Source organism: Crocodylus porosus, unplaced genomic scaffold (genome assembly GCF_001723895.1).
Source record: "Crocodylus porosus isolate Cpor-Errol unplaced genomic scaffold, CroPor_comp1, whole genome shotgun sequence".
NCBI lineage: Eukaryota > Metazoa > Chordata > Crocodylia > Crocodylidae > Crocodylus > Crocodylus porosus.
Genome location: NW_017728925.1, coordinates 18,114,039 through 18,138,910, shown reverse-complemented (window position 1 = coordinate 18,138,910; position 24,872 = coordinate 18,114,039). Strand labels below are relative to the sequence as shown.

The 24,872-nt window shown below is 41.7% G+C and overlaps 1 protein-coding gene across 2 annotated transcripts in view; it reads right to left on the bottom strand.

The window, feature by feature from the left end:
• Nucleotides 1–9,665: 9,665 nt before the first annotated feature.
• Nucleotides 9,666–24,872, bottom strand: part of LHX2 (LIM homeobox 2) — a 17,869-nt gene continuing 2,662 nt past the window's right edge. Inside the window, exons 4-5 of one of the 2 annotated variants that reach the window (XM_019541021.1) lie at nt 20,313–20,518; nt 9,666–12,647 (exon numbers count right to left, since the gene is read on the bottom strand). In XM_019541021.1, the coding sequence (XP_019396566.1) occupies nt 12,360–12,647; nt 20,313–20,518 (494 nt within the window). In that variant the 3' untranslated portion in view covers nt 9,666–12,359. Of the gene's footprint in view, nt 12,648–16,231; nt 18,080–20,312; nt 20,519–24,872 lie in introns of those variants that run through there. The other variant, XM_019541020.1, reaches the window with a different exon arrangement.

The following is a 24,872-nucleotide window of genomic DNA, read 5'->3' as shown; positions in this document are numbered from 1 at the left end:
GGCACCCAAGTTTAGCAGCCTGGTGAATACTCAGCCTGGGATATGACAGTCATAAAACCTTGCTCACAGATGCCCTTGTTCCCTGTTGTGGAGTCCCACAAGATCACATATAGCACCATTTCACCTCTTTCAACATCGCTAATGAATCTGGGGCCTGCTATCACTGCACCATTGACAGTGACTAATTATATGAACAGCCAGAGAGGTTACTAGTTATTAACAGAAGGGCCTTTCCTTATTTTTTTAAAAGATACCCATGTGGTTTGATGCCCTCCCATTCTCTATGTGCCAGTCCTAGAGAGAAATCCCTGCAGCCTCAGAAGGGCCTGTTCAATATGACTGTTTTCTTCTGTATGTGGAAGCGGCAAAGGTTCCCTAATATTGCACAGCCTGGCAGAGCCCTGTATAATGGTCACCGGCTTTAAAAAATCCCCCTTGTGTTCGAATCCACTCTTCTGGTGTCAGAGGTCCACTCTTTTTGATGCTTGAGGTTGAACCACTGTGTTTTCCCTGTGGTTTCTAGTATTTGTTATTGCTATTTTCACAAGCTGAGTAAAACATTAAAACACCACAACTACAGCCTCTGGAACGGGCTCGACGAAAGGTAACAAAGCTTCCTTGTTACAGGCTTGTGTTGAAACTGAGACAATGGCTGCTGAAAATGTACAGCGCTCGTGCAGTAAGCGGCATGTTTGCTTGGAGAATTATTCACCACTAACAACAGTTTTACTGCTGCTTCTGGAAAGGTATGCCTAGAGACCCCTTACAGGGGCCAAGAACAGCTCTGGCTAGCAGGCAGCATGTGTGATATCCTGGCATCACCCCATCTGCATTCCTGATGAAAATTTTGGAACAACAAAGCAAAAAGATGAACCTACAAAAAACCCCTGTTCCAGTATATAACAGGACAGGACTTTGAGAAACCAGCGAGCAGGAAATTAGGGCTGCCCAGCATCTAGATGATCACCCATCCCTTTCTCTGCTCAAACCTAGGCAGCACCAGCAAAAATCGCCTGATAAAACCTAAAGCCTTTCCAATGACCAGGGATGGAGCAGATGCTAAGATTGCACCTTTCCTTATCTCTAAAATCCTGCACTCTTGACCTCTAGGCCTAATGCTGCTGCTGAAAAACACACTTGGTGATTTTTGTATATAAAACTGGTCTTGAGCTACGTTAAGTGGAAAAGCCCTGAGGACTTCCAGCATCTCTCAGCAAAGGAGAAAGGATGCACTCAGCCTTAGATGCTTAGCCCGTGCTTAGTCCTCCATGGCTTCTCTTTTGCGGATCCCTCTTTTCTCCGTGGTACAATACTGGAAGTTAAACAATGCTGACTTCTCATCTCTCATTTATTAGGCAAAAGGCCTCTGTCAGTGTGGGCCAGCACCCAGTACCGCCTGGTTCGGATATCGCTGTACTGGACTAACTCCGGAGTTTCTTACACGTAACATCCTTGTAAGCTTCCCATACACCCAGGGCAACGCTGAATTGACCCAGCAGTTTCCAGAAGTGCGTATACCCCACCATCCCTCCCATCTTTGGGGGGTAGGTCCAGTAGCAATCAGGCCTCAGGACATCTAAGGGAAGAGCTGCTGGCCTTGACCACATTCTCCAGCTACAGTTTGCATTTTTCCTGCGGCCGCCTGTATGGTATGGAATAATAATGAACCCCTGCACTTCCCCTTTCATCTGAGGACTTCAAAGCCCTCTCTAAATATCAATTAGCTATACCTCCAGACACCCCATGTGAGGCAGGTATAAAGTGAATCAGTGGCAGGGCTGGAATTAGGGTCCAGGGGTCCTGTCTTGGTTGCTGCCCCAGCAACAGGGAGAAAAGCAGAAACAGAAACAGAGGATTTTGGAGCCCTGACAGAAACATGCCCTCTCTCCTAGCCCCATGACATCGCCACAGCGCATTTTGTCCTAATTTCATTACTGAATAAAAATCTCCAGGTTTTCGTGAAATCTTTTGCAGCGTGTTAATAAGACATATCGTTTGCATGTTGTGTGCTCTTCTCATTCCCCTAATAATGATGTTAGCTGCTCGCGATAGCAGCAAAACACCCTGCTCTCTAAACAGGGATCCTTTGGAATTGGAGCTGTTTTGTGGAGAGAAAACAGTTTTACAAATAGCTGCAAATGTCTTTTCAGCAACTTCTCTTTTGTGTTAGAATTGCCAGAGGGGACTGTGGAGAATCCTGTCAGTGCTAGTGGGTATTGGTGTGTGCAAGCTATAACCGCGGGACAAAAATGAGAGAGAGGGAGCGAGCGAGAGAGTGCAAAACGTTACAAGGAACAGCATCTGCACTTGGAGAGCCAAATGGTAAGGCTTCAGAAAGAAGAGGCTTCTTTGGTTTTATATCCATTCCACCCAGATCCCCGAGTCCTGCAGGCACAAGGGGGTAGAATGAGAAGAGACAAATGAGATCCCAAAATGGGGACTACAGAAAAAGCATAAAAAGCAAACGAGGCAGGGTTCATTTCTCTAACATAAATAACATTTGCTGCAGTGCCACTTCTGCCATCATTCAACATATTGGTTCCTGGATGAAAAGTGAGTTGGTGCCAGGTGTGTGTGGGACGGAGATAAATTTGGGTCTGGCTTAATTAAAGCTGGTTGCGAATGATGATGGGAACACCCATGGCAGATTTCACTTCTTGAAGCTGAAGGTCTTCTCTGTAAAGAACGCCGCAGCTGCCGAATGGAGCGGCACGCTCCCCGCATCCCCCCGCAGGGTCCCACCTGGGTAAGGGGGAGCCCGGCAGGTTTGGCTCTAGAGCAGAGGGGCCTTGCTGCGAAAAGCAACTCATGAAATCATTTATGAATTCATGAGGGCATGAAATCTGGCACCCGGTCTTCTCATCCCCTTGGGCCACCCACACATCTGCAGGCCTCACCTGACATCCCACACAAGGAAAAGAGGGACAAATATCGATGCCACCCTGTCCCACTTCCTGCCCTGAGGCTTCAGTGTCCTACAGAGACGCTACCAAACGCCTGCGCGTCGTCAGTTCAGCCATCGGTTTGGGAGCACGGAGTCAGAGCTCTGCCAGCACCCCGTTTGCGGGTGACAGCAGTGGCCTCCAAGCCGATTGCCCTTTTGCACGCAGCATCTCTGTCCAGATCAGCCCAGCTTGGCCTTGAGAGGGGTGGGCCAGCTGCCCAGTTATCCCCTTCATAACCATGCGCAGCTCGGTTACAATGTAGGCCTTTGTTCTTCTATTTCCCAGAATAAAGAAGCACAAAAAAATAGAAGTTATCAAGCAGAAAGAAGCGACGTTGAGAGGAAGGTGGAACAGTCACTGGCAAATCATTTTTCTGGAGGGCTGGAGTTTGTAGTCGGGAGCTCTGCTCACAGCCCTTCCTTGCTGGTTTCGCACCTGCACTTCTGTCACGCCAAAGTTAAATCAATGGAGCATGCGGGAGTATGCGATGTTAATTAGAGTGGTGCATCTCGCTAGGTTGTACAGCACTTTGAAGATGTGACGTGCTATCAAAGTGCTGAGTATTATTAACACCTGGGGTGTCTGGCAGCACCAGAGGCGCACTGCTACTGGATGGGCCAGGTGCATTCAGCCAAGCAGGACACGCAACATCTGCCAAATACGTCCGGTGGGTTCTGCAGCACAAAGCTGTTAGGAAAGGAAATACATCCCTTTGGTCCGGTCTCTCTCCTGTGACAGAGGAGGACTATTACTTTCACCGGGAGCTGCAAGGGTAACCGGGGGCAGAATGAATCCAGCTCTACACTGGGAACCTGCTGGAAGGCGCTACTTCTGCATAAGAGCCTTTATTCACCCTGAGTGGTAATTGTTCTCTATCTGTTTGAGGGGCTTTTTCCAAGCTTGCCAAGTAATAAATGAAATCTTAAGAATGTGTATTTCTGAATAGGATCAATGGAAATAGAAGAAACCCACCCATCTCATTGGGATGTAGGAAAACTATGAAGCCAACCACAGATCCTGCAGGTGCAAAAGTGCTGATAGCTACATTTTCTCTGGGCTTAATGATAGCAACGACGTCTTGAATTGCCCCCAGAATTTCCAGGGCCTAGAAATATGACTTAATGATGAAATTCCCTCTCTCCCTACATGGTGGTGTAAAGAGACATGAACTTATTTTCCACCAGCAAAGCCTCTATTAATTTATATGGTTTTCCAGCTGAAGGCAGCAAACCAGCAGGCAACAAACATTCACTTCCAGTGAACTTTCTTCTGTTGTTTTGTGGATTAAACATGAACGCGAACAGTAGGAGGCTTACGTATCCCGCACACAGTTTCTCACCGCAATCATCCATTTCAGATGTCACTTGCATGATTTACTGACGCAAAGCATGCAGCCTCTACCCTGTATCAGGCCGTATAAAACGGAACAGAGGAAGTGATCTCCAGTTGTCTAAGAAAGGTTTCAGCCTACACAAATATTATACGGGTTAGAGCTCATTATCCACGTTAGTCTCTACCAGGCAGGGCCATATGCCCACAGAAATTCAAACAGCCTTTCCCAGTAACACTGAATGACATGGAAGTAAATATCTTCTCACTGTTCTCTAATAGTAACTGAGGAACGTTGAATTACATGGTAATTACCATGCAGTGGCTGGGTAACAGCATGGTTAGCTCTGTGTCATTACTGGAAAATACCTGGTTATTTCTGTGTTCGCAGTGCTGGTCGGTATGAGAATCCATTGTGACTTCACTAACTGTAATTACACAGTAATCTGTACACGCCAGTAAACAATCACTCCTGGTATTTATCAGTTAGAACAGATTACCATAGAATTGCACAGCAGTTGTCTCCTATTTGTGTCCCTCTAGCTTTAGCTGTTACCATTTCTTTTTTCTTCCTCATAATTTCCATAAATACAGGGCCAAATTATGCAGTGGGTTATTGTTGATTTTGCAGCCATGTAACCAACAGCTTAATTTGCTCGCCTCCCAATAGCTGTTGCAAAAATATGCATTTTCTTTAAAGCTCTGGCTTCAATAAGCTGATAAACTGATATATCTCCAATGCAATATGAATAAATAAACAATAAACTATAAAATAAGCCTCTTACAAGGATATCTTGACAAAAGAGCAGCTTCCATCAAAGTGTAATCCTTTAAAGAGGAATTACAGTTTGCACAATCCAATGAATCGCCATCCTAAAGGAGTTCATTGTATCAGAATATGAGCCATTTCCACTCTATTGTGAAGAGACTATGCTTTACTCCAGTGAAAAAAAGGAATACATCCCAACTAGATTTAAAGAGAGTGGCATCACGAAACTGGTATCAAATCTAGACTAGGAGCCCAGAAAAAGCTGACAACCGTGAATTAATCTGATCATAACTTTAAGAACTGATCCTTTGACAAGCACCGTTTTATAGAACAACGCTTGATCAGAATCATTATTCTCACCAGGCTCTTCAGTAAGAACAAACACCAATTTAATTAGAAACAACAGCAACATTTGAAGTAAAAGAAGGACATATGTAGCAAAAATGGGGGCAATAGAAATTCCTTTCTATAACAGCAATCTATACTTATGGCCTTGGTGAAATTATGTTGAATTTGTGAATTCATTCCCGGTCAGTCAACAAGTAAAATTTGCTACTGCAACTGGGAATCATTCTTTTGGCTTGTCTGCTCACTAAGCTGATTACAATCCTTCAAGGTAAAGAATAAAAACTCACTAAAAGGCAACTAAATGCAGCAGAAATATAGCCCAAAGCATTTGAAGTTCTAGGCTTTTCTTTACCTGACATTTCTGACATGGATTTTTAGGGAAATATGGAGAATAATGTATAATGAATAATGCACACTCATCATTTGGTTCTCTTCTTGGCATCAAGCCAAAATCAGTCACAATGACAAAATCAGGAAATAATTCCATGACACCAGGAATCTTAAAAGACTAAATCTGGTAGTTTACCCATAAAATAAGGGAGAACATAGCAAAACAAGACAATGGCATTAATTTAAAAGCTAGATGATTAATTTAATATATATCTCTTTACTATATTACCTCCTTAATGCTGCTAAAGCACTGCTGGGAAAGGAGACAGCCCTCAGTTTAAGGGGCTGCGGTGATATCTGGGTGGCAGAATTGCCCCTTGTGATGGCAGTTGAGGGGAATGCATTGCTGGCAACACAAATGGCTATATTTGTCTGTAAAAAGTGTGTTATTCCCCCGCTAGATAGTGAGGCCATTTTCATATATTGCCTTTTCAGATTACTGATAATTCACTGAATATTCTGACAGCAAAAAAAGTCATTCTCCACTTTTAAATCACAATGTTTAAACTGCTAAAATCCACAATGAATTACAGACCATTTCCCCGTTTGTGAAAGTGAAAGCAAGATTGCTAGGATTCAGTTGCCTCCTTACTCCCCTTCTCTACATTAATCCCCCCCAGCTTCCTGTTTTTCAAAAGTCTCTTTTTTTATTCCCGTTCTGAAGTAGACTTGCCAGCCCTGAGATCCTCTCAAACACTTTTCATTACAGCTAAATGACAGGTCTAATGCTTGTCCCTTTTTTATATTGGGAATAAAATGTACAGACTCTAGGTCTTATAACCTTAATCATTCATCTTACTATTGACATATAGAAGGGAAGATTTTGATGCTTTAATGCAGCGTATGAAACTGCTTTGTGTATACTTTATGGTTTGATGTATTTATTCTTTTAAACCAAGATACTGCAAACTCAGACAAAATGACCTCAGGTATGGGACCCAGCAGAGTTCAGACTGAATCATTTGCAGTGAAGGGAGAAAGGCTTTTTTGTAAGGTCTAGGAATGGATTTACAATGGTGTCGTTTTGAAAGCAAAACTATGTGTGCATGGTGATGCTGGTATACACAGCATGCAACAAATGTTGGATATATGACTGTCGTGCTTGCAGCCAGGCAAACCCCGACTCCTAATGTGCATCAGGTATTATGCCACCATACTTCTGTACACAGACTTTTAAGAATCTAGCTTGAATCCTTTGAATATACACAAACTACTTGGTGCATTTTAGAAGGGAGGTATGGGGGGCAGGAGCAGAAATCAGCTGTTCACAGATATCTTTATTAGTTAGAGACAAAGTCATCCCTGGCAGGAATGGGACCAGAGAGGAATAAACTCCTCTAGTGGCAGGGAAATCCATCACAATTCTCTGCACATACCCAGCAATATCCTTGCTTCAGTTCAAATGCTCACAGCAGGGGCTAAATGCACCGCAGACAATAGAAGTCTAATATCTCCTTAGTTACACCTGTGTGTGTATGAAAAGTGCACAAGAGTGGAATGGGCAGCACAAAAACATGTCTGCGTGTTAAAAACCTCTTTGCCTGATACTGGCTAAACCTGTAAAAGGACAAAGCTCCACATATTCCTAGTCAAGCTGCTACTTAACAAACTCTGAGCTGAAGTAGGGTGGAAATGCAGCCCCAGGAAAAACACCTAATTAGCCTTCTTCATCCATCACCCATCCATCCATCTTTGCCTGGGTAAATGGTTAGAACATTCCTCATCTCATTTGCTGCTGCACCAGGGTGGCTATCGAGACACACAAATTAAAGAAGACCATTTGCTCCCTTGGATTTAATTGCTGAAGAGTCCACACAAGATGCCTGAACAAAAGGGAGTAAGTTCCAGGGCTGTTAGTCCTCTTCTAATCTGGACCTGCAGCTAGAACCGTGTTTTCATCCAGCCTAGCCTTTTCTTGAATCAGTTTGACCAGCCAACTTGAAACGTTCAGTGTCACAAAGCTAGTCAAGTGACTCAAATTCAAAAAAGCTACAAATATTATTAAAATAAAACAAAACAAAAAATACCATGCGGGGAAAAGGAAGTTTACAGGTCTCTGTATAAACGATGTCCAGAAGCAGGCTACCAAGTAGCAAAACTGAGTATCATAGAAAAGTATGACAGGAAGGGGTCTCAAGATGCCATCATCTCTAGTCCACGATCCTGCACTGATCAAGTATACCTAGACCATCCTCAACCGTATCAGTCACTTATGCAAACTTGAAATTTGGCCTGTCCCTATGAAATGTTAAAGCATACTGCCAGCAACTCTCAGCAAACATTGCTGTAGGAGACGGTAAGAAGGATCATGCTGAGAAAAAGGTGGAAGGAAAACAAAGGAAAATAAGCATTCCCCCAAAACCCTGACTAATCTCTCCGTGTCACGCTCCGTGTCTGCCTTCTAGCTCTCCATTTGGTTCACGTGAGATCTTCCAAACCGAGAAACTTCATAAACTGACCGTACTTGAAAAATGGTAAAGGTCACACAGTATTAGTGCTAGTTTTATACCTCATCCTAAAGTAATAAAGCAACTACCTTATTTCTACCTTATTTCTTCAACTTTCAGTAGTTGTCTCTGTATCTAGTAAAGCCCCTAACACTGTAGCATCCAGGCACTGAATGTAAAAAACCAAAAGCATACGTACTTGGGACTGATTCTATCTGGATATCCTTTGGTATCATCATTTCTTTGCCCTATTGCTCTAAGCCTCACTATTTTCCTTTTTTAATCCCCTCCCTTTTCTCCCTATTAAAGTGATGTGACTGTTACAGGAATCTAATTCTATTCTGTTTTCTCTTGTAAAGTATATTTATGTTGCAATGCATTGCAAATGCCAAGCACATTTTAGGAAAGTATTTTAAATATGCACTTTCTTAATAGCTAATGCATTCTAGTACCATGGAAGCCAGGCCATTTTATAGGTGCTGGCTGCACCCATAACATTTAGGGTTGATGTGACTTTTGCTCTCACAGAAGGGATTCAACTTCTTCTTCCTTTTGAAGAATATAGCGTACCCTCCAAAAATGTATAATATTTACTCCAAGTACAAAATGTGCAGAAAGAGGTAGTTAACTGTGTTAGTCTGAAGTCACACAGAAGACAGGGTAGAGTTGCTCCTTATAGGTTAACTGAATCAGAGATTGTAGGATGATAGGAAAGTAGGGCTGGAAGGGACTTCCCAAGGTCATCTAGTCTAGCCCCCTGCTCAAGGCAGAAACATCCTTGACTTAAAAATCTTAGCCAAGTGTCTGGCATAATTAAAAGCTCATTTTGTCAGATGCAACACAAACGTGCAGCAGGTAAGATGCACCTGAAAAAGCGAGCTGTTGCTTATGAAAGCTTATGCATCTCTGATTCAGTCTACAAGTTGCAACTCTACCCTGAAGAAGTATCTAAATAGTGAACTGTATCAGTGCATTTTAAATTATATTTCATTTTAAAAAATTGTAGAGCTAAACAACTCTACCCTAAATACAAATAGATTTGTTCAGCATTCTTATAATCAAATATACTTTCCCTTTATTTGACTAAGAAGGAAATCACATTTTGCTGAATTGTAGGCTGACTTGAGACACTTTCCAGTGTGAAATCCCTTTCAATGTTCTCTATTATGCACGAATTCCAAGGAAAAATATCTGCATTATCTGAAATAATCTAGAGAAAATGTATTTCAAAAAGTATCTTGAGTCAAAGGGTAGCAAATGAATCAATGTATGTATTTCCATATTTGTATAGATTTCATTATATTCTTGATCTAAGTTACTCTCAAGTCTCTTTTATATTTTAAAAAATGTACTACACACCTATCATGCAAGATGTAAATAAGTATGTTCAGCTAGTTCAAATTAGATATACAGTAAAAATACACTTCCAAAGAAATATCATTTCCATTTTTGTTCATGTTTTTAACAGAATTTCAGACTAGTACATCAAATGTGGAACTGTACAAGTATGTGAGGAAACATTAGGATTGCAGTAGTAAAAAAATGTACAGCATTCAAAACCAACAAGCTCTAAACAACTGAACAATACCACAGGATTGAAACAATCATGGGGACAACATAGGTCATTGGAGCCAGTGACTGAATCCTAATGTCCCTACATAAAGGCCCTACATAGAATATGGTATCTTATTTATATGCAAAATCCCTGATTTGATTAAACCAGACAATTGATTTAATTGTCCTTTTTGGGTTTTAGATAATAATAACACTAGAGCATTCCCCTCCACAAATCTCAGGTATTTGAAAAGGCAATATTGAAAGCTGATTTCAAAGATATTTCCATGTGTACTCAGTCTCAGGTAGTTAAAACACACGATATCAAAAGTAGTACTGCATTTTAGAGGACTATTCAAAATTTTACCAACTACATTTTGCCACAATACTTTTGAATTTAGGAGGAAATTGTTTAAAACTGTCTTGATTACATGTGAATATGCAGACTTTTAATTACAGACTGTATCCATTTCATATTGGACCAACATTGCCTTTTAAATCAATAAAAGATCCAGCTAAGCATTTAACAAAAAGAAAATGCCCAAGGTCATTGACAGTAAACAAAACATTACATACAGCAGAACATCTGTTTCTGAACACCTTTTACAAGGTAGATACATCCTCTTTTAATAATCCACTAACCAGTATTATTTCTTCATTAGATATTTTGCCAAGAAAAAGAGCATTTCGGGGTGCCTGGGAAAGTTTGCTAACTTAACCCAAAATATGTTTAAAGCACGTCTTTGTCATTGTAGATAACCTTAATGGACTATATTAAACAGTTTGTTTTGGGGATGAGAATGAAACCTCTCACACAAATCTTACCTAATCAGGACTTCTTATGGGGAATTCCTTGCCTCTCAAATTATTCACCTTTATTTTTTAGAGCTGAAGTGTGAAAAAGGTTAGTAAGTATCCTAATTACGTCAGGGTCCCAGTCCCACAATATTTGTGCACTGCAGTCTCTCACTGGCCTGAAAGGGAATTTGGCAAACACAAGGACTACAAATTTTCAGATGAGAAAGCTGAATAAAAATAGCATTTTAAAACCCAAAACATTGTTTCCACAGAGCCCAGCCTAATGAATCATCCTCAGTACACTGAGAGCAGCAAAGAACATGAATCTTGGCACCTATGTTACTGCTTGCTTGGAATAATCTTCTACCAATTTGTGTCCAGTGGGAACAACAGAGAAGATTATAGCAGGCCAGCCATGCATAACCTAGCACATCCTGACTGAAAAACCTTGCAACCAGATAGAGTACAAATAACCCTAAGCATGGTAAGTACGACTCAAAATCTGAATTAAATAAACCACTGGTCAAATCGCATAGATTGTATTCATCCTAAAGTGAATTTAAACCTTGCTGAGGTTTACTTATTTCTTTAACGTCTGGAAGGATATATGTAAAAAGTAAAACATTCAAAGCACAAATGATATTCCGAAGAATAAAGATCTCAAAACTGGAGAAGGAATTCAATTCAATTCAAACAGTACATCATGATTGAAGGAATAGCCATGTTTATTAGTACTGGTAACAATAAGCTTACCTGCTCTTATTCCTTCAAAGCATTACAAAAAAAGACCATATGTTTATGAATCAGTTTTGTCTTTAGTTTATCCACCAATGTTGATAAGTAATCTAAAAAATACTTCTTTGTTTCTGGGGATCATGACCTAATGTCTGTCTCAGAAACAGTACGATTCTGGCCACACTACTTTCTGTGAAATGAGACAGACACCTTCTGTAGCACAAATGCAAGATCCATTTCCTTTCAAATGTGAAACTGAGATTCAGCAACTAAATTAAACAGGTTTTTTTCTGAATTCCCACGTTCAGTGACAATTTCTACCTGCAGCTAACAATTACTTATTTCTCTAGACCAGTTATACAAACTGGACTTTTCACCCATATATTTTTAGGGGAAGGAGGCATATTTGTATCACATTTAGAATTTACCCTAAGCAGATACTGTGTCTGCAGTTCAATTTTCTAATCCATTTCAATACAGACAGCCTATCAGGATTGTGAAATTAATGCTAAACGTAACTGCAGCCATTACCAAGTAGTTTCCATAAGTGGCTTTATTACTGGTTAGACTTTACAAATTCTGATATTCGAACAGACTTCCACCTTGAAATTCTAAAACAACAAAGCAACCAATGAAGGGCTTAGGACTATTCAAAGTAACAAACTCTTAACATTTTTGCCCTGGTCATAAATATACAGAGAGAAAAAGAGAAAAATGGACATGTAATCCAAAGTGTGTAGATAAAACAGTATATAAGGCACATGGCAGTCTTTGAAATTACAGAAGCTTCAGCCAACTTAAATTAATTGCTGTTTCCCTGGCTCAGTCCACAAAACTGTACAATTACACAAATGTTGTGTTGCAGATAGATCTTCCAAGTTATTCTTTAGTCCATACTCTGTAATACCAGAACAATACATTTCCTTTTGTTTTCAGGAGAAATCCTAATTGTGGTTAGTCAGTTGCTCAAAGCCTCTATTAAAATACACTTGGAATTCAACTAAGAGTAATTTCTTTTTTAAAGAAATTATTGAGAAAGAGTCATCAGAAAAGATTTGTGAGAGTTGTCTGTGAAGGACTTCGAGATTCATGAACCTCAAGACTTCCGGGCACTGACGTCAAGACAGATGTCACAGTAGGCATAGTAGGGTTAGTCAAGTCCGTTAAGGTAGTGGGAGTGCTGGATGGACTCATGGAGGCATTGGATATTTCTGAGGCAGGGCCTGATGGGGTCCCTGCTTGGAGTGTTGAATCTGAAGTCTTATCCACCCCTGTGTTTTCTTGACGTAAGAGGTTCCGTCTGAATTTGGCTCGGGCATTTTGGAACCAAACCTGAAATAATTTAATATAATAGGGTAGCATTTAAAAATCTGCATTGTTGGCAAAAAAAGCAAAAGCAAATTCACAAATTCATCAAAGCCTCAGCTGGATGAGATGCTTGTACTGACTCTGCGTGCTGGAAGAGCAGCCATCTTTGCTAGCATAACTCCACGGGCTGTACCCAATTGCAAGAAGGATTCTCTGTCTGGCATGTAAGGCATTTCTTTTTCTTTGTCCCCTGCTTTTCTAAGTAAACAGACTATGCACTGCGACATGAGTGGACTGGGGAAGACAGACAGGAATCTTCCCCTACTGACCCTCAGGAAAGTCTTAGAAGGTCACTAGCTTCATGTGACTCCTGTACGTGGCTTCCTGCTTTCAGGAAGCATTTGGCAGGATGGGGCACAAACCAATCAGCTGACATGCATAAGCTCAGATCCACTAGTCCAAGCTGTTTTTCTCACCATGTGCCACAGAGGCCACAGACCCTCTGCATGGGATTTGGCCCTGTCCCTGACAGCTGTGGTCAGAAACCCTCTGGAGCCAAAGAGGTAGTACAGTTTTCTTCTCACTAAAAGACTTGTTCTTGTTTCCCCATAAATTCTTCTTGACTCTCTTCTCTCTAAAATGTCTTAGCTCCCACTCTCTGTCCCATTCTCCCTTTTAAGATGTTCTGTGAAACTTTCTATGAAGTTATAACAGTTATGTAAAATGTGTTCAATACAATTTTAGAATCAACAATATCAATGTGCAACAAGTATAATTATCTGTGTGCAACTAGGTCTCCATCAGTCTCCTGACTAGGTGTCGTCTCCCTAACTAGGACTGAGACAAAAGATGAAGACGAAGGAGACAAAAAGATGAAGGGCTGCTTCTTCGTGTCCAGCAGTACAACTGGCAAAGCTTAGTTTCCAAGTAATGGTGACCCTCTCATGCCTCTAGATTACTTTTCAAATAAAATGCACTGCTAGGTTATACCAGATTAAATATCAGTAAAGATATATACAACAAACCCAAAAAGCATGTGTCAAACCAGATGTAGAGGCATGTCTCTACTGTATTTTCAAATGGCATTAAAGATCCTATGCTCGGCCTAGTGTAGATAGATACAGGCAAGCTTGTAATGCTAGTTATTCAGACTCTATAGAGAGAATTTACCTCCTGGGTCAGATTTTATCAGCTGAAGCTCCCTGTGCTGATTTATCACCAGGTCTCAAGTTACTGTGCTATATTACCTAAAAATGAATCAGTCCTGCTCCCACTGCACCTCACCCTGACTTACTTCAGTAAGAGCAGGATCAAGCTCTGTCATTCCAAGTGCAATGGACCTTATCATCTTCTCTGCAGGGAAAGAAAATATCCACAAAGCTGTCCTCCTGCAGATTTCTCAGGTGCTCTATGGTGGGAGAGAGGGTGTGTACAGCTAGCTGCCGATCCTGTGGAGGCTGGTGGGCCAGTGGGAAGCCAGAGCCACCCCCAAGGAAGTCATGTTCACCCAACTCTCCGGCAGGACGGCCCCTGCCATGGCTCAGAGGAGCCCTGAGAACACGTCTCCCCACCCCTTTTAAGTGGACTCCCCACCACAGGTAGGAAAGGGACATGGAAATGCAACCTCAAAGGATTTTATCTTTACATCCTCAGCTTCACAGACTCCGCAGGCGATAATACATGTGCCCCAGCCCCCTTACTCCTCTCCTGGCCTCCTTGCTTTCCATTCAAGATCGCCAGACCAAACACCCTCTTTTGGGCCTGAAGAGAGGAGGGGATGATGGAACAAAGGCTGCTCACCCTTCTTTTCTGAAGTAGAGGGGAGATCCGTGTGAAAGAGCAGGCAAAGCTGGGACCAAGGAGCGGAGTCAAGGCAAGGCTATCAGTTTGAACTCGATCTTCATGTGCAATTGCCACTACTGACCACAGGAATTGCATATTTGTGCCATGCATAGTATACTCTGCATACACTGCCTGCTTGTTTGAGGAAGTTTACTGTTTGTAAACAGTTAATGTTGCCTTTCCCTTTATTTAAAACAACTGCCATGTGTAGGTTTAATACATTACAAACAAAAATCTTTCCAAAAATGAATATCAGGGAAGTATCTCCATGATGCTTTAAAAATGTCTGACGCATTGTTATTAGGTATTAAGTACCAATGCTGTAATGAACAAAAGTTATTTTGGCTTAAGTTTTCCAGTGCCATATTTGCCCTTTCTGGGCATTGACTGAGCAGTCAGAAACACGCGGGCAGAGCTACAGGATCCCGCAAAGTGTTGCACAGGTCTGTCTGCGTGGCTCCATCTAAAGACTGGGAACCACGTGTACAAAGAACAAAAGGGAAGCAGATTAGTCTACTTTGATTATTCAAGCCAGGAGAGTATATAAAAAGCAGCTGGCATCAAGAGTAAAAATTAAGGATTTAATTTGTATTAAATAATACAAGTTATAGCTCTATCAAAAGCATGGGATTTTGGTTGTTTGGATTTTTTTTAATATATGTAACCTGACAGGGTCCCTTTACCAACAGGTAAAAAAAGATCATACCGATAATAATTTATGTAAGTTTTGAAACTCGTCCACTGTAAACAAAGCTGAGTAATTCAGTCATTTTATAATTAAATTAAAATAAAGGAGCCACGAAGTCAGCAGTCCCAATCTATATGCATGTGTCGCCTCCTCACTTCACGGAAAGTGACATTCATGAGCAATATATAACTTCATAGGGAAAAGCCCCATCTGCTATCACAACTGCAGTTGCTAAACATGATGCAGTTTCCTGATAAGATACATTTATAAAAACTGCCCAAAACAGCAGACTCACCCTGTACCTAAAAGTTCAGGTGATCCTTAACCAAAACGGTGCAATAGGCCCCACTATGAGATCTCTAAATGCCTCTGTATGCATGTTGGTGATTTGGAAAAGAGAGAGGAGGAAAAGCTTCTAAGTTTGTATATGTTCCCCTATATCTTCCATTAAATGATAGGAGTCAAATCCTCTCTTTAGGCACCTGAACAGCTATTCCTCAATGCTATCAATAGATCCCATGCAAATATGGGAAGATACAGGACTTAAGCGTGCATCCTCCTCTTAATGAGTCTAACCATTAGCTGCAGGAAACAACCGCAAAATGTACAAGTACTGTCCAAAAATAGGAATAATAATACTTACTTTATTCTCTCCTTCACTGCAGAGTTGTCAGGGTTAATTGGTTAATTTATGTAAAGAGCTTTAGAGATGTTCAATGATGAACGAGTGTTAATATTATTACTGAAAAGACTCCAGATATTGACTAAATTTAGAGTCTGAAAAGTCTTTGCCTTGTGTGAAAAAAGAACAGGATAAAAGGCCAATCACCACCCTATCGTACATAATATTGTGGTGTACGTGAAACCCTTTCAGCCAACATTTATATTCAAGGGTACTGAATCAAAACCATTGCTTTTCTGAGCAGTAGATGACATAGATCTAACTCTCCACTGCTTTGCAACTAGAATCATCATTTATACCTGTGAAAACAGGGTGTAAATAGCTTTTAAGTAAGACTTCTCTACTTATTCATCACAGCTGTGGTGTTCTATGCCCACTTTGGGAACAGGGTACCTTAAAGAAAGGAAAGAGCACCCCAACTGTATTTAACTGTCAGAACTATTCCAGGGGGACTCAGCTCCCATCAGCTAGATAACCCAGAACCTGGTCTTCAGCATTTAAGAATAAACAAAATCAGAGCGGTGTGGCATACATTTAATACTGTTCTATTCAACTGCATCATTATGGGGCTAGATTATAGGAAACCAAAAGTGAAGAACGTGAACTATATCCATTACTGAAAAATAGAAGCAGCTACAAGATCAACCCTTGGTTGATCAACCTCTCTAATTAGTGGAGCTGAATGTCTGTGGCTAGACATCTGAACTAGGCAGGATGGTTCCATGGATAAGTTATTAGATTATGACTTGGGAGACCTCAACTCGGGTCTTTGAATTTCCACTTTCCTGGTGGACCCTGGAAACGTGACTCGGGTTTGTTGTGCCAATCTGTAAAAATCTGTTCAAGGGTGATGTTAAGACAAAGATGCTAAGGCTATAAAGTGCCTGGATGCTATAGTGATAGATGCCAGATAATTACATCAAATAGAGTTACTGTCTGCCTACAACAGCTCCATTATTGTAATAACTGTATGTTAGTAATATGAATGGCTCATTTTAAAATTAATTTCTCAGCACAATCTCACTAGCTCACACTATTACCTGTGACACATTAAGATTTACTGTATGTTAATACCTAGTGAGTAAGGGGGCAAACACAATTAAAAATATGAAGGACGCTGCATCACCAAATGAACCTTGTTCACTCATTGCACAAATTCTGTTTTGATTATTTATCTTACACTACCGTACAAAATAGACCACGATATATTTTGAAAACATCACAGAGTCTGAGTAACAGACTGGAGAACAGCATCTTGAAGAGAAATCTTTGCTGAGAACTAGGTTGAGACTATCCAGGTTTGTTTATGAAACGACTGTGTTAGATTGCTGGAGAGGGAATCAGCAAAGTCAAAATACAGAAAGAATCTTGTCCCATTTTCTTTGAAATATAATCTCGATAGGGTGTTAAAGGGATCCCTCAGCAAAATGTTATAGGGAAAATTCTGCTCTCTGCCTCTTTGCTTTCTCCCTTTCCCTTTCCATACTAATGGAAAAAGAGGCAAGACCCAGCCCCTAAAAAAGAACTCTTTATGCCATTTATCACTATTTCTTCCCAAGAAGCCCTTTCTTGAGGTTTTATTTCCAGAGAGTGTTACATGCTGGGAGCTGGGTTATTTTTTTTGTAGAAGAAACTTAAAGGTAACTTATCAAACTCCAACCAAACAGATCACAATGAATTGGGCATTTTAATTTCCCCTAGAACTTCAGCTGTTGTGCCTATGCTGACTAGCCACAGTGCATCAAATATGTGCATGAATCTGTACATAAAAAGGTTAAAAGTGCGTGTGTGTGCATGTGTGTGTACAAAGCAAGAATGTATTGATTTCCAATTTAGGTACTTATGGGATACAGTCTGTACTTTCCCAAGCCACATCAGGAACAATAATTGAGGAAGCATTATGCCCATGTTTTTCTGCCTTGCTACTGATGGACAAGGGTGCATGATGATTCAGTACCTACAGAGCCAAGCTAAAAGCCAAGTCTTCCCAGTCTGACTAGAGACGATGAAAAATCTGACCGAACACTCCACTTATCCATCAGCAACCCCACATCCTCTCACCAAAAATAATGTGTACTACATGAAAGGAATGTCCATATAGGAGGTGGACTACAGCCAATTCCTGTAACACTGGAGACTACACTACAAATGCTTAGGAAGCTCATTGGTTCATTACAAGTGCTGCAAGACTTGGAGACAGCTGCTTCTCTGTTCATCAGCTGCGGGAAGATGTACGCAGACTTTCTATTAGAAATAATATAAAAAGAAAGAAAAACATTGTCTGTGGTCAAACCTAATAAAACCTGTTCTCACAGAAGAAAAGGTAAGTTTGCACACATACCTAGTATAATGTAAGACTTGTTCATAATTCCATGCTACTGGGATGTCCAGGAATCTGGGAATCTATGCATCTTCGATATGGTAGGCAAATAAATTCTAATATTACTTGCCTTAGCTCAGTAGTGCTAGTGAATGGCTTTGTGTTCAATAACTGGCACACACTGAATATCAAATATTTTTGGTGAAAAGGCATTAATGGCATTAATGAGTGACACTGTCAGCAACCAGCAACACTGAGAGACCTCTCCAGCAAAGAGCCTTGTTGAAACTACTGTGGGTGAACTTTCAAGTCTGAAAATTGTCAGATGTCCAGCTCACTTCCTCTCACAGGTCAGGCACAGAGCCAGTTGGGTACAAACTTTAAAACAAAATTTTTCATGGCCCAAACTAATTTCCAACAAAGAGATTGGTAGATTGTGGATTAGTGAACTTCCACCACAGAGAGAAGAGCCCATCGGGAAAATCCTACTGTGAAACGTTCTGGGGCACTCCTCTATCACCTCCACGGATGCTCTTGATCTAGTCCTCTCCCATTTACTGTCTACCTCCTACCAACACTTCTGGCACAGCAGCTCAGATATGCTGTTGTTGGAGTAAAAGGAGTGGTGTTCCAACACCATTAACACAATCTTGCAGAAGCTGCATGAAACTGCAGGAGGCTGGCCAAGATTAAAAGAGGAGAAAGCACTGAGCATCTAAAAATGTGAGAGAGTATGTGTTTAAGATGGTGATGGAAAGAGCAAGGGCAGTGAACCAGTGGCTAAGGGGTGGGTAAAGTGGTGCTGGATATAAGATAATAGGTTTGGGAAAGAATGCGGAGAACAGAATGGAAAAAAGATGGCAGCACAGAACATGAAACAGGAAGCGAAGGAATGGATGAAAGTCCAAACTGATGCAATGGGAAGGAGAAGACAGAACCTAAAGAAGTTAAGCGAGGAGCGATGCATGATGGATGCTAATCAAGTCGCTTACTGCATTCATGAAAGACACTGATGGGTGTATTGTATAGGGCAGATGACAAAAGCGCTTCAAGTGTGGGGGAAAATAACAGGAAGAACAAGGAAAAGGGCGCTGGGAAACAGGAAGGAAACAGAAGGAGAGAAAGTGATGGAAGGCAGATGGAAAAGTGAGTGCAGAAAATCCTTTCTTCCACAAATACCAGCTTTTGTCAGGTACAGATGGGAGGAGTATCTATAAGAGGCCTTGATCCAGCAGTTAGGATGTGTAGTGAATGCAAAGTGGGGGATCTGTCCCAGCACCTGAATTCTGATGATAAAAACAAATGGGATGTCAAACAGGGGAGGCGGCGCTATAGAGGAGGTGTTACGTTATTTTTATCGTGACAAGCTTTCTCAGGGAAACTCCGAGCTACCTCCAACCCTACCTCTTGCCATTCATCTATCACCATAGGACTTGGTCTCTCTCTGGTGAACTCAGCTTCCCTCTCAGTGTTTCCCTTCTACTACCATTCGTTTCACCGTGAACTCGCCGATGTCCTAGCATTACTCACAGTTCCCTGCCAGGATTTTTGTCACTAACCCCTCGCTGTGGTCTTTTCCTACAAGGTTTCCAACCCCCTTTCCCTCAGAACAGAACCCTGTGGCCAGTGTTTTAGCAGGACGGTTGAGAGCTAACTGGTTTCCAAACTTGCATTGTAGCTAAATATTCTTTTGGGTAAAAGCCCATTAAATCTAACTCAGTGAAGAACAGAGTGGAGATTTAGATGGAGCTGAAGCATCCAACACTCCTAACTTCTAAGCTTCTACTATGTTCTCTACTTACAAAGAGAAAGTAGCAGCTGAAATCATTCACTTCTCCCTAAAATAATAGTTTAGGAAAATAGCATGCTAAGTTTAACTAGCTGTTCAATAAAATAAGCCAGACACCTAACTTACACAACTATCCCTTAAATATTAGAACCCAAGATCTCTACCTCTGGTAGGTCAAAAATAAATGGCTTTATTCATGTGCGCTATTTAAGTTCATAAGCTCTATTTAGCTTAAGCTTTGAAGAAGTTACCAACAAATGAGAAAAAAGTGGGCATTAGCAATCCCCACAGTGCTTCAGCCAGGGATTCTCAAACCTGGGGCTGAAATTTAATTCAGTGGTAGAGAGAGAAGTCTTTGCCCTTCTTACCTGAAGAACTCTTTTGGTCAGGCCAGTTTTCTGAGCTAGCTGTTTCAAGTCCTTGGCATCAGGGTTATGATTAATAGCAAAGTAAGACTTCATTGTCCGCAACTGGTGGTGTTTGAATGATGTCCTCATGCGCTTTGTTTTTTGATTGCTGGGGTATTGCTGGTCTCTATCCAGGTGGTCACCATCATTTTCATTGCAACTTAAAGCTAAACGCAACAAGAGGGAAAGGGCGTGTAAATCCATTGCTCAGTGACCAGCATTGTTTGCAGTTCATCTGAGTGCAGCAATTAAAATAACACACCATGGCATGTATTGTGCTAGTACAAGTTCTACTTGCCTTCCTCTCTGTTCCTGCATCCTGCTATTCTTCCTTTACAATAACCAGTCTGCAAGATCCCTCACCTGCCTCTTTACCACTTCTAAAATGTCAGGTCTGCTTCCTTTTTGCTTTTCTCCTTTTCCACACATTGTTCCCCACTTTCTACTTGCAGGACAGTAGCTGTCCTCAACTTCGTAAGTGTTTTAATATACTTTTATCACCATAAATTGCATTGTATGGTACAAAAAGAAGCTGTTACAATAGAATTCACTTAAATCTCAAATGAAACAGACCAATTCCTCCATCAAACTAAACCCTGTAGACTATACGACCAGCCATTAAATAAAACACTATTAGAGGAATAATGTTTGTGCATACCACTGAGAAAATCACAACTATAATTTGACTAGTTAATGACATTAACCTGTTAAAATAATGTTGACCATGTGCCAAGCCAAAATTTACATTTTTCTCCATTATTTATATCTCAATAAAGACAAAACTTCTTTCAAAAATAGTTTAAAAGATCAATTGTCATCATATCCCTTTCAGATAATTTAACAAGGCATATTTGCAAAAATCAGTGACAAATATGACATATGATATCTCAGAGCAAAAGAACATAGCAAGTATTATCAAATAGCCAAGCAAAATATTCTTATAAACCACGGGTATTTTTTATTTTATATATGCATACAGTAAACCACAGAAGATCCTCTTAATATAACATTAAGGATCGAGCTTAAACCCGCAAAAAAATTCAGTGATATGTCGGGAAATCAGCTCTGACATTTTGTCATTATTTTATCCTACTGTGTTCAGGTATCTACAATCTCCTTCTATAATTAAAAAAAGTTTTATGTTAAAAATGGGGAATATCCCCATAATCTTCATTTCATTCTCTCCCTTGATAATTATTTATTCATTCCACTAAAATGGCTAAAAAAACTGGAACAAATACCTATCTTGGGAGCTTTAAATTGTGAATTATTGATCCAGCTGTCCAAACATACACACATAGATTCTTTAAATTATCCATCATCACTGACTCAGTACAATGCAGTGCATCTGGAAGGTACATACATGTTTACGGTGTTATTTCAAATGCAGATTATTAATCCAATTTGTCAGCTCTATGGAATAAATATGAATTTTAAAAGTCAGGTGTTGAAACCAATTTTACAAAGTCTTCATAATATGAATGTGTGTGTCTTTTGTGCCCGTGATAATAAATGCATGCAGACCTTATAGAAAACAGTTACTCAGCATGTACAGTGGTTGCACTGCAAACTTCAGCATTTCAGAGACTTTTTGAAAGCCACAGCGTATTATGGAATATGGCCTGCAAAATTTCAGTTTGGAAAAGAAAGGCAAGTTTGTCTCATAGACATATAAAAATATCTGAAACCTCAAAACTTCTCTCTGTTTTTGCACTCCTGTAATTTAAAAAAAGAAATAGTCAAAAAAGTTAAAGCAACTGTGGTTAAATACACACACACACACACACACATATATATTTAAAAATTCTTCCCAGGCTAACCTTGTGCCAACTTTTAGCAATGAGAGGCTTTTTTTTCTGCTCAGTTATAAACTTGGTTTTCTTATGGAAACACTGACAGCACCTGAATTTCAGGGGGGAGAACACAAAAGGGGGCAGCAGAATGCTGCATTTATTGAGCTGAATGGAATGAGCTGGAATCTTTCTCTGGCTTAGAAATCCACGTCTGGTTGCCAAACGTGGAGCCACCCCATGTGCTTCAGTCTCCCTCATAGTTGCATTCCTTCCTCAGATAACTGGGAAGAAGATTAACTAAAACTATACTGCTCAGGGCAAATGGGGCTATGGAAATGTAAGATAATACATTATTTATTATAATTGTTGTTTAAAGAAATTCACTCACAGAATTGTAGAAATTAGGGATGGGCAAGACCTGTGAGCTTCATACTAAATCCTTCCTAACCCTCCCAGGGGCGATGTGTCAATTATTTATGAGGAAACACATAAATTCTTCCTCTGAAGAATGGAAACCTATTTTCTTGATATGGGCGTTGTGCCCTGCAACACAGCAAGCCCCAGGACTGCAGACAACAGGGAGACTGAGGACCCTGGTTCTGAATACATTCTGTAAAGAGCTATCTATGTATGTTTGTAGTTCAATAAAGTAATAGTGACTCTAAACCCTCCCAAAATGAAATCCCAGCTTGCCATCAAGCCCTGATCAGACACTGAATCACTTGTTCTTTGAAAATATCCCCTCTATGACTTATTTCTTGTCATTTTATTACCCCATCTGCCGAAAAAAATGAAAATCAGCGCTATCCCATTTGGGACTTGTAGAACTAGTGTCCTTTTTTGACAAAATAGAATTTGAAAGTCTGTTGGGGTGTCTGTTGCTTCCTCATGTTGTGCTAGCTGGCTGGATAACCCTAGGCGATGCCTAGCCTGACATACATAGTCCTGTTTAGTGCCAACAGCCATTCAAGCATAGTTATGGTAAGTAGCATCCCATCTTTAAAAAAGTCTGTTGGATTAGACCAAAGACTACCTTTATGAGAATCTGGAATCCCTCCAAGGGCTACAGGCACATGTATAGGCCATTTTTTTATGGGGACGGGGAAAGCAGGGTGAGGGTCTCCTGCAATCAGTTCAAAGAGATAATCCCACCGACACGGCCCGTATAGCACTCTGCTTGTCAAGCACTTCCCCTCCTCTTCCTTGTGTGCTACCCCTGTCTATCTCATGAAGGATCTGCTGGACTATCTGGATTCCAGGTTCCTGCTCAGCTGCAGGCTGTAGGATTCCTGCTGTGAGACTCGTTCAAAAACAGCATTCAGTAAAATGCCAATCAAATGGGGAAGACTTATATGAGCAAGACTAATGCTTGGTTCCCGCTTTGGGTGCTGGACCCTGACATTCCCTTTGCAACTCCCAGCATGTCCACTGAACACAGACTTCCACTCTGCTCTCCCCCAGCAAAAGCGACCACCAGCCACTGAACCACACTTATGCTGGCCACCAAACCCCCTCTCCACGAGTCTCTGGCTGGCCACCCTGAGCCCTGGCTCACCCCTTACAACCCCCCCATGAACAACACTGTGCAAACACCAATTTGCCCAGAAAATGTTGTAAGCGTTACCATGTATTTGGGCCTGGCATTCGAAAGCAAAAACATTGGGATTTGCTGCTGAGAAACAGAGTGTACCAAACTGTGTGGTGAAAGGGACAGTGGCTCAAAGCAAGGGCACATTACTGTGATTATAATAAACCATGGTTGAACGAGTACTCATGGATCCTTCTTGTGCCCCCCTGCTCCCCGGATCTCTCCAGGTAGGGGTTCAAATCGTGCACAAATAATCAGCATGGTGCAGATGGTACAGGGTGGGGAAAGTAATGATTTCCTATGGAGAAATTAACTGTTTGATTTTAGCAGCTCCTGTTTGACGTGTTAAAACTGCCAAAAGAAGAAAGGAAATCAGGTCCTGGTGATACAGAGAAAGAGACATCAGCTCTGCTCTGTACGGCTCCAAAATTCGCACCCGTTTCCACCTGCATTCAGGGTGACATGAGCTCCTTGAGGCCCGCTGCTGCCTTGAGAGGTCTGCGGCAAGCCTTTGGGGAACAGAATCGGGAAGAGAATCCCCGGCTGCCTCCCAGCGTGCGGGCCTGGGTCTCTCCTCTCCCCGGAGAAGGAAGGGGCACGGGGGCATTTGGCTCCTCATCGCACTGGAAACAGACACTGCTGCCCGGGGATGCAGCAGTCCTAGCACCTGGCACGGCTCCACCCCTGAAGTTTCCAGGAATCTCCCCTTCAGCCTTGACATTTCAAGGCCTTCTGTTGGGAATCGGGGCAAGAAGGGCTGTGTTCGGTGGCTGCCCCAGCTTGTGCGCAAAGGGGGCCGTGAGAAACTGAGGCTCTTCTGTGGCACTGGGTCCTGAGGGGAGGAGTCCCGGGGGCCTCCCCAGGCTTCAGAGGCAGAGCTGCCAACAAGGAGCTAAGGCCTGGGAGGCAGGGGTCTTCTCCTTCCTCCTGCGGCCAGGGCCCGAAGACCCCCCCAGCTGCAACCTGTGGGGTTCCTGCACCGAGGGGCAGGGCAGGGCCAGCCCCCGGGGCCTGCGAAGGGCAGAGGCCTACTCTGCGGGGGGGAAGGGGGGGGCAGGAAAGGCTCCCGTGGGCTCCCCGCTGCAGGGCTCCGCCTGCCCGGTCCTCCCCGGGACCTGCCTCCCCCCGGCACCGCGGGCA